The sequence below is a fragment of the Silurus aristotelis genome, assembly GCF_946808225.1.
Source record: "Silurus aristotelis genome assembly, chromosome: 12".
Classification (NCBI taxonomy): domain Eukaryota; kingdom Metazoa; phylum Chordata; class Actinopteri; order Siluriformes; family Siluridae; genus Silurus; species Silurus aristotelis.
The window spans coordinates 28,835,092-28,845,091 of record NC_139585.1 but is presented as its reverse complement, the minus strand read 5'-3'; the positions used below and the strand labels follow the sequence as shown (position 1 = coordinate 28,845,091).

At 40.9% G+C, this 10,000-nt stretch overlaps 1 protein-coding gene across 1 annotated transcript in view; it reads right to left on the bottom strand.

Moving 5' to 3' along the window:
* Positions 1-10,000, bottom strand: part of slc4a1b (solute carrier family 4 member 1b (Diego blood group)) — a 13,833-nt gene that overhangs the window by 1,276 nt on the left and 2,557 nt on the right. The window contains exons 2-15 of the mRNA XM_083557091.1: positions 9,363-9,528; positions 9,094-9,229; positions 7,986-8,052; positions 7,856-7,898; positions 7,386-7,570; positions 6,510-6,723; positions 4,531-4,734; positions 4,274-4,422; positions 3,984-4,178; positions 2,981-3,229; positions 2,812-2,901; positions 1,716-1,882; positions 1,253-1,494; positions 261-430 (exon numbers count right to left, since the gene is read on the bottom strand). Of these exons, the coding sequence (XP_083413217.1) occupies positions 261-430; positions 1,253-1,494; positions 1,716-1,882; positions 2,812-2,901; positions 2,981-3,229; positions 3,984-4,178; positions 4,274-4,422; positions 4,531-4,734; positions 6,510-6,723; positions 7,386-7,570; positions 7,856-7,898; positions 7,986-8,052; positions 9,094-9,229; positions 9,363-9,528 (2,277 nt within the window). The remainder of the gene's footprint in view (positions 1-260; positions 431-1,252; positions 1,495-1,715; positions 1,883-2,811; positions 2,902-2,980; positions 3,230-3,983; positions 4,179-4,273; positions 4,423-4,530; positions 4,735-6,509; positions 6,724-7,385; positions 7,571-7,855; positions 7,899-7,985; positions 8,053-9,093; positions 9,230-9,362; positions 9,529-10,000) is intronic.

Below are 10,000 nucleotides of genomic sequence, written 5' to 3'. Positions count from 1 at the left end.
GCAGTACTGCCACGCTAGCATCCATTTTTATACCTGTAAAATTAAAAATCCCAGTTTGACTTGAACGGCACTCTTACATTATTACAAGAGTGAACTCTATTCATGTTAAAAGTGACCATGCTTTACATGAGAGGTTCAAGTAAATACTATACAGCATTTTATATAGTGATGAACAAGAAAGTAAGAATTAAATACCAAAATATGGCTCATAAAAAGACAAAAATGCTGTGCTTTTTACAATAAAAGACCCAGAAACGTACTCTTTGAGCATACGGTTCATTGGGGTGGTACTTCTTTGGAATAAGGAGCAGCAGCATGCGATCCCACAGTTGAATGCCACTCAGAGATGTAACGCCCATGTAGAGGAAGATACCAAACAAAGCCGCCATGGGAATCATCTTCAGAATGGGCTCCATGAGAATGGACAGGCCTTGCAAGAGTTCAGAAGAGGAACAGAGGTCAATTGATGATTAATAGATTGATTATCATTAATTGAATAATCAAGGAGAGATGAAAAAAGACGAACGCTAACTTTCCTTCACTCACTCAGGATTATAACCTAGGAATTCATCAAAAAAGATTCTTAAAGTTTTTCCATGTTTGATTAAAGGGGTAACTTCCAAGACTTATACCCTACAACTTCCTTTAAAAGTCCCTAGGGTTTCCCCATAAGATTCCCCCAAGTTGTCTCCCAGATTCTCTCAATTTCACACAGTTTCCTCAATGTTTTGCAGAATTTCCCCCAAAAATTCCAATGATTCCACCAACGGATTTTCTTAATATTCCACAGTAATTATTTCTTTAAATTCCGCTAAGAGTCCACAAGGGGTACCCTCAAGGTTACCACAAGATTTCTCAAACCTTACTTTCCTTAAGCTTGCTGCAAGGTATTGCCTATAAGACATACAGCCAAAGAATTTCCCTCAAAGTGCTTTTCCCAAGATATCCATAGTTGATTCTCTTTTAAGATTTCCTCACAGGATTACCCAAGATTTGCCAAGATTACGCCAAGGAATTCCCCATGTTTTCCTTTTATTTAAGGGATTTCCACAGGATTTTCTGAAATACTATCATGATTCCTCCAAGCATTACATCACAGTTCCCTTCTCTAATGAATTCCCCATCACTGCACCCACAAATTTGAGTTTAAATGAGGACATATGGCATGAGTAGGATGAAATCAGTATGCCTGTTATGTCAAAAAAGTGCCATTGTGTCTGCAGGAAAAAATCTCTAAAAAAGAGAGACCTACCCACGAGGAGGGCCACCAATACACCACTAATTCTCTGTTCCAGAACTTTCTCGATCTGCGGTTTGGGCCCTTTACTCATGACAGTCAGGGCATTGGCATGTGTTACAGAGCGAACCGTGGCAGCGCTGAGCCATGGCATTCCGAAGAAAGCACAGAGCCCTCCCATGCTCACCAAAATAAGAAGGTCCAAATGGAAGCCTGATCCTTTTAACATCTTCCTCTCTGGTTTGCTTACAATTAACCTACAAAGAACGATAATTCAAAGGAGGGAAAGGTGGGAAAAAGTATTGAATTAAAATCTATTTCTCTGATTTTACAAAGGCATGCTTTCAATTCTTCTTTGAAAATCACTTCATCTAGTTCAGCTAATACAGCTAGTGGTAGTAGTACCACTAGCTGTAATCTGGTCTCTTTGATTGGGATCTTAGTAAATTAGCACCCAAGATAGAAAACTTGGACTAACGTAGTGATCTGCGATTCAAGGAAGATTAGTATGAACACCAAAATGGCAGGCACGACACAAGCGAACATCATCCAGGTGGGGAAGGGCTTGTGCTCGCCCATGGGGTTAATGAGCCAGCCTCGCATGGCAGGGTTAGACACCTGCAAGCCCTTGGGCACCACTAGTTTCTAGAAAACATTAAGGTCACAAGGTCACTCATTCCACAGCAATTGGCAAACTATTATTTTTTATACATTTAAAATGGAGCCATACCTTTTATCTATTTATGGTTACATTTACTGCTAAGGGACATCCACAAATAAATTAGTTTCTGATTTAATCCTACTTCTAGTCATTGCCTCATTAGCCTTCATTTTTTCTTTGTCCTAAAGACTCTCTTAAAGAAACTTAAAAGTTTTACAGCTTTACCACTGACCATTATGACCACATTAATACAGGGTGGTGCAGGGAAATGGGAAATTTTTAGAGCTAGGAGTTGGCGACTCTGGGGATTCAGCAATTGTTGGGAACCAGTGTGACCTCGTTTCGAACACCTTGGCATTAGTTTTAATGGAGCAGTGGAGTGCTGCGCAATGAGCGTTCTCTGTAAAAGCCTTTTATAAGAATGGGGAGAGTGTGAGTGCTGAACAAACTCATTTCTGCATCATTACCAGTTAAAAGGTTATGATTGTATCCGGTCTGCAGAAGTCCCCCAGTCCCCATCCCTCATGATAGCAGCTTGTACAGACTAAACATTCTCTGGTGTGCTCAACACCACCTGTTGACTTCTTTTTAAGGTTGAACCTGCTTCTGTGAAATTAGCAGACCGGATACAATCGTGACGTCCTAAATGGTAATAAAATTCCCTTTGCACAGCACACACAATATCACTATTCTTATTAAAGGTTTTACAGCACACGCTCGTTGCGCACCACTTCACTGCTTTATTATAACTAATGACAAGGGCTTCTACTGGTTCCAAACAATTGCCGAGGCTCCAGGGTCACCAACTCCTAGTTCCAAAATGTCCAGTTTCCCCACGCCACCCTGTATAAACTTGTGATTTAGTGTTCAAAACAATGAACCTATAAAAATAACTGTCCCACAAAAAACTTACTTGCGTGTATGTGTCATTAATGCTAATATCCACAACCACCATAAGGACAATAGCAATGGGGACACCAAAGTCACCCATCAAACGACGAACCTGAAAGGCAAGAAATAACAATGACTTTATGAATTTATATCAGTAGCCTATTTAACCACAACCAGAACCAGCAACTAACCGTGCCAGGCAGAAAGTAGCCATTCTTGAATATGCGGAGGAAGTAAGCGATGGAAAAGCAGCCGAACATCAAGCACATGGAGAGCAGCGCGGTGTTGGGGTAGGCACGGTAACTTATGGTGGTGACTGTGGTGATGTTGCCTGTAGAATTATCTACAGTCGTGTGATGGGTGATGATGGGGTGCCAAGGATCTGCGACTGAGGTATTCAAATGCTCGTAGTTGAGATTAAGAGGGTGGGCCTTGAAAATCTATGATTATGGACCAGCAAGAATAATTTTTTAATATACCAATCAATGAAGATACAAACATTTACATGGTACAAAATAAATGTCATGATAAAAGTTTACAGCACAGTGAAATTCTTTCTTCGCATATACCAGCGATGTTAGGAAGCTGGGGACAGAGTGCAGGGTCAGCCACATTACAGTGCCCCTAGAGCATACAGTGAGGTTACAGGCCTTGCTCAAGGAACCCCAAACGTGGCAGTCTGGTCATACTGGGGCTTGAACCCCCTGACCTTCCAATAAGTAACCCTAAGCCTAAACCACTGAGCTACCACGTCCCCCAAAGTTTCATGTATCCCAGCTTGTCAGGAATCTGGGGTCAGAGCGCCAGGTCAGCCATGGTTCGGCGCTCCTGGAGCAGATATACTGTAGTTAAGTGCCATGCTCAAGGGCCCAACAGTAGCAGTTTGGCGGTGCTGGGGCTTGAACCCCTGACCCTTAACTACTGGACCACCTCTGCTCTACCACAGGACCACTGCCCTGGTGGTGTATCAGGCTAATTTGTTATTTTAATTAGTCCAAAATGATGCATAAAATATACAGTATATCTATCTCTTTAGTGAGCTAGCTAGTTACACTCGTACAGCTCACTTTCTGTTAACTTTAACATAAAAAATTTATTGCATGAGATAAGCTATAATCAGATGTCACTGATTAACAGAAGTCCTACAGCATGTGTGAAAAATCCTTTTTGTGGACTTTTTATGATGTCTCTTACACTGCCAAGTTTGGAGAAGGTCTCATAAATGAAGATGAGCGAGATGAGGATGGAGAAGATCTCTTGGGTGAAGCGGGAGATGAAGCGCACCAGGAAGCTGCCCTCCGTCGCTACCATGAGCACGACGATGACAATGAGCCATACGCCGACCCACACTCTACCTACGATGTACTCGATGTCCCGAGACTTACAGAACTGCCGGAAAATCAACATTATACATAAAAACTTTTGTGTTTATGGTGCACTGGAAATCCTAAATGAATCTTTAAAATACATTATTATGATGTTACCCCGTAGAAGGCCTCTTCGAAGACCAGCAGTGGCCCCGAGAAGCCGATTACGAGGACTGGCTGGGCTGCGATCAAGCAGAAAACGACGCCTTGCACTGCCGTAGACAGCAAAAGCTCAGATACTCCCATCATATTATCTACTTTATCAGCTGTGGCAGGAGGTGGGGCAAAATCTCAACACATGATATTTGATTGGGTGTCAGCTTAAGATTAAATTCTCAACTAGCAAAAACACACTAGAAGCAAAAATCGTTCACCTAGCAGACCACCAAAGGTGATAGCAGGGGAGAGGGCGGCAAAGTAAATAAAGATCACGGCAGCGAGGACTTGAGTGTTCAAGCCATCAGTGATGTCACTCCTGTAGTGCTTGTAGCGTCTTCTAAAGTCACGGATCAATCCTCCGAATGGTTTTCCGGTGCGCACCAGTGGATCCTCAGGTGGAGGGACTTTGGAAATAGATGCTACGTGGAGACATTGTTTTTTTTTTTTTTACTAATTAACACATTATTATTTCTTGTTTATATTGAACATACAAATAGGTTTAATGTTTCTTAGAATTTTAAATTGGCTAACTAGCAATATACAGTGGGTACGGAAAGTATTCAGACACCCTTAAATTTTTCACTCTTTTTTATTTTGCAGCCATTTGCTAAAATCATTTAGGTTCATTTCTTTTCCTCATGAATGTACACATAGCACCCTATATTGACAGAAAAACACAGAATTGTTGACATTGTTGCAGATTTATTAAAAAAGAAAAACTGAAATATCACATGGTCCTAAGTATTCAGACCCTTTGCTCAGTATTTAGTAGAAGCCGCCTTTTGATCTAATACAGCCAGGAGTCTTTTTGGGAAAGATGCAACAAGTTTTTCACACCTGGATTCAGGGATCCTCTGCCATTCCTCCTTGCAGATCCTCTCCAGTTCTGTCAGGTTGGACGGTAAACGTTGGTGGACAGCTATTTTTAGGTCTCTCCAGAGATGCTCAATTGGGTTTAAGTCATTGCTCTGGCTGGGCCATTCAAGAACAGTCACGGAGTTGTTGTGAAGCCACTCCATCGTTATTTTAGCTGTGTGCTTAGGGTCATTGTCTTGTTGGAAGGTAAACCTTCAGCCCAGTCTGAGGTCCAAAGCACTCTGGAGAAGGTTTTCGTCCAGGATATCCCTGTGCTTGGCCGCATTCATCTTTCCCTTGATTGCAACCAGTCGTCCTGTCCCTGCAGCTGAAAAACGCCCCCACAGCATGATGCTGCCATCACCATGCTTCATTGTTGAGACTGTACTGGACAGGTGATGAGCAGTGCCTGGTTTTCTCCACACATACCGCTTAGAATTAAGGCCAAAAAGTTCTATCTTGGTCTCATCAGACCAGAGAATCTTATTTCTCACCATCTTGGAGAACTCCATGCGGGTTTTCATGTGTCCTGCACTGAGGAGAGGCTTCCGTCGGGACACTCTGCTATAAAGCCCCACTGGTGAAGGGCTGCAGTGATGGTTGACTTTCTACAACTTTCTCCCATCTCCCGACTGCATCTCTGGAGCTCAGCCACAGTGATCTTTGGGTTCTTCTTTACCTCTCTCACCAAGGCTCTTCTCCCCCGATAGCTCAGTTTGGCCGGTCGGCCAGCTCTAGGAATGGTTCTGGTCATCCCAAACGTCTTCCATTTGAGGATTATGGAGGCCACTGTGCTCTTAGGAACCTTAAGTGCAGCAGAAATTTTTTTGGAACCTTGGCCAGATCTGTGCCTTGCCACAATTCTGTCTCTGAGCTCTTCAGGCAGTTTCTTTGACCTTAATGATTCTCATTTGCTCTGACATGCATTGTGATCTGTAAGGTCTTATATAAACAGGTGTGTGGCTTTCCTAATCAAGTCCAATCAGTATAATCAAAAATTTCTGGACTCAAATGAAGGTGTAGAACCATCTCAAGGATGATCAGAAGAAATGGAAAGCACCTGAGTTAAATATATGAGTGTCACAGCAAAGGGTCTGAATACTTAGGACCATGTGATATTTCAGTTTTTCTTTTTTAATAAATCTGCAAAAAGGTCAACAATTCTTTGTTTTTCTGTCAGTATGGGGAGCTGTGTGTACATTCATGAGGAAGAAGAATGAACTTAAATGATTTTAGCAAATGGCTGCAATATAACAAAGAGTGAAAAATTTAAGGGGGTCTGAATACTTTCCGTACCCACTGTATATATATATATATATATAAAAACTAATTTCAATACGTTTCCTGTCTGCTTTGGGGTTGAGGTGGTGCTGAGGCTCGGAGGGGTGGAGTCTCTCCTGAAGGAGCTTCTTCTGGAACCCAATAATAGGTGCAAGCATGCTTTCATCCTGAATCTCTGTAGGCGGGATCACCACGCTGTAATCCAGGAAGTCCGTCACGGCACGATTCAGCTCTTCGTCACTCTGAGCTTTTAACGCCGCCTGGATGAAGACCTATAAGTGTGTGCATGAGAGCCAACGTCATAATTGTGTCCATGTTTCAGTAGCTTTTAACTGCTCCACCCACAATAGCAGCTACACCTTCTTCTGGATTCTACTTTGAGAGAAAATTTGTTGAAATGTTTCATCGTTCATGTAGTCACTAAAATTTACTTTGCAGCGACGACACTTTTTAAGTACTCGCTAAAATCGTGTTATTTATTTTTATTTTCTTATGAATCTTTTTTGTTATAGTGCACTATTTATACTACACACTTGTGTAGGACGTCTTTAGATGCTGTAGCATTCAATTTTCCTTCATCTAAGAGAACCAAACTTGCGTGATGATGCCCCTGTGCACAAAGCCAGCTGCTTGAGTTTAAATTTTCGGAGCTGAAGATCTTGACTGGCCTGCTATAGAGCTCTGACATCAAGATTATTGAATATCTTTGGGATGATTGTGAACACTGACCGCACTCCAGCCCTAATCATCTCACCTACACCAGTGCTTGTCATTACTAACACCCTTGTGGCTGAATGAATCTCCACAAATCTTCATAGAAGAGTGGAGGTTATTATACCAGCAAATGAAGATGATATTAGAAATTTTTATCGTTTGTATGAGTGAGAGCTCCTTTTCTCTAAATAATTTACAGTGTATTAAGAATGGTCCTTACATGATCTGACAAAAGAGCGCCGATGGCTCGTCCGGTCTCATGGTAGTCCACATCATTTTCGGTCGATCCAATCAGCGCAACGACGAAGCGAACATGAGCCAAAGATTCCAGCGGCGTCTCCAGAACGTGGGCTTCCTTCAGGCGTACAAACGCCACGCTCGGCTTCTCCAGGAACTCCAGAGCCCCTGAATACACCCACACATCGTTTTATTAACTCGATCAAATTGATCATTTTTCCCAAAGACCTTTTTACATTTGTTTGAATACAAAACAAATAAACAAAAGATCATTTGCTCATTGAAATAAAATCTACTTTTCCAAATGGCACAACTTTACAATACTTTTTGACTGACATCTGCAACAAGAACAGATCGCGTTATAATTTGAGCTGATCACATTCTATTTTTTGTAATAAATATCCAAACAAAAAGACGAATGAATTTTAATAAATAGAATTCACAGTCACTTACCAACAAACACCATGGAGGCCTCCACACCTTCAGAAGCATCTTTCTGTGAAATACAGCAAATACTTATCTTTAGGCACATTGTATTTATCCTAAGTTAGTCTCTGTCCGAAAATGTTACTAAAAATATTACCTTTACTGGTACTAGGAAAGTCTGGATATCAAGAGCTGATGCAAGAGATTGTGTCTCCACTGATTGGCTTTGAGGAAAAAAAAGAGAAATCAGAGAAATTGTGTGGCCTGTGCCTTGATTTTTTTACCGCGGTCTGAATCTCGAAATATCGCAAAGTTGCATTTGCCACATAATTAATTAGTTACGTTTATTTTCCCGGTCTCTCGTGGACAGCATGATAGGCCAAAACACCTATATGGAACTGTGGGGATTTATGTTGAAATAATGTATTAATACAAATATAATGATTAATTTTAAAACAAAGTAAATTACAGTACAGAAAGTAAAGAATGCTGGTGACGTGTATCTTTAACCCCGCCTCTTTTTTGACATCATAGTGACACTTCAACCAATAAGACTACGCTACAGAACTGTATACTGTACATGTACATGTACTCACTAAAACTGCAATACTGTATTTCTACCAATAGACACAAAATTCATCTCGGCATATTCTTGCAGATGTTTTCTGTGGGTGTTTAAAGTGTGTGGGAGAAGGATTTACGACTTAAACAATAAAAAAACCCTCGTTTTTTTCGTGGATGCAAAAAAAAGGAAAATCAAATGGAAACTAATACAGAAATCGCAGCAGTTCCAGGACAGCCATGCAAGGCTTCAGATCAGAAGTGGGCGGAGCTTAAACAGCCTATACAGGTAGTTGCGCTATCTTTTATGTATACATTTCTTTTAGTAGGTAGGTAGGTAGGTAGATATTCAGCGTACAGGAACACAGCAATGAAATGCAGCTTAGCATCTACCAGATGTGCAAGCAGTAGTAATTGTGCAAATTGATAAGTGCAGATAAATATCAAATATCAAAATTCATATAAAAAATTTTACTTGAATTTACAAATTGTATTCGAATTAAATTGGAACTGAACTGACTATTTGGAATCAAACTTTTGCATTGAAACTAGAAATCAAATTTGGATTAAACTTACAATTGGGAGTAAAAATAGACTAGTTTAAATTGAAATTTGTACCGTAACTTGAATTAGAAATTGAGCCAGAATTCAACATCTGAAATTGAATTTAGCGCTAGAACTTATCTAGCTATAGTATTTATTACCTACGCTTCTGCATTAAAGCTTTAAAAACCTCATCACGCTCGCCAGGTCTGATCTCTTTTTTCTCGATCATCTCATCCACAATTTTATCCATGATGCTGGAGAGTGATGGTTCCTCTCTGTCCAACATCACCACCCCTGAGAATATGGTGGAAAGAGGGAAGGACAGTTGTTGAAGATGGACAGTGTTGTATAGTGTAGGAGAATATTGTATATTGTAGCATGGTGTAGAGTTGTGTAGTGTTTAGGATTTATGATGAAGAATCATCACCTGTGTTCATCATTCTGCTGAGCTGCAAAAGGCTTTTGAAGGTCAAATAGGAGATATGGGAAGATTCCCAGTGGCCCATTTCTAGGTCGTAATTCTCGCTGTAACCCTGCCATTGCCCTGTCTCATTGCACTCATTCTTCATTTCCTCCCTCAGCTCCACACAGGTCTGTGGAAAAACATATAGAAATGTGATGTTCCATTCATGGGGATCTTTGGAAGCAACGTTCTCACACTTCTCAGTAAAGGAAGTGGTTGAAGTTCCAACTATTCTTTTTGTTTTTCATGCCTAGAATTACTTACAACAAACTGGAACTCACTGAACTTGTAACTGTAAATGGATAAAAATTGACATTATGTACATTAATAAAAAAAAAAATGCAGATGTAGACAACTTTGAGGAGATCATCATGTCATGAACATCTCAAAACTGTGTCCAAATTGTAATTATTGAGTCTTAGCACCATTATTATCCAGCACTGCCGTAATCCTTTTGGGCATGGAATTCACCAGAGCTGCACAGGTTGTTGCGGGGATCCTCTTCCACTCCTCCATAATGACATCACAGAGCTGCTGGATGTTAGACACATGGTGCTTCTCCATCTTCCGCTTGAGGATTCCCCACAAGTGCTCAATAGGGT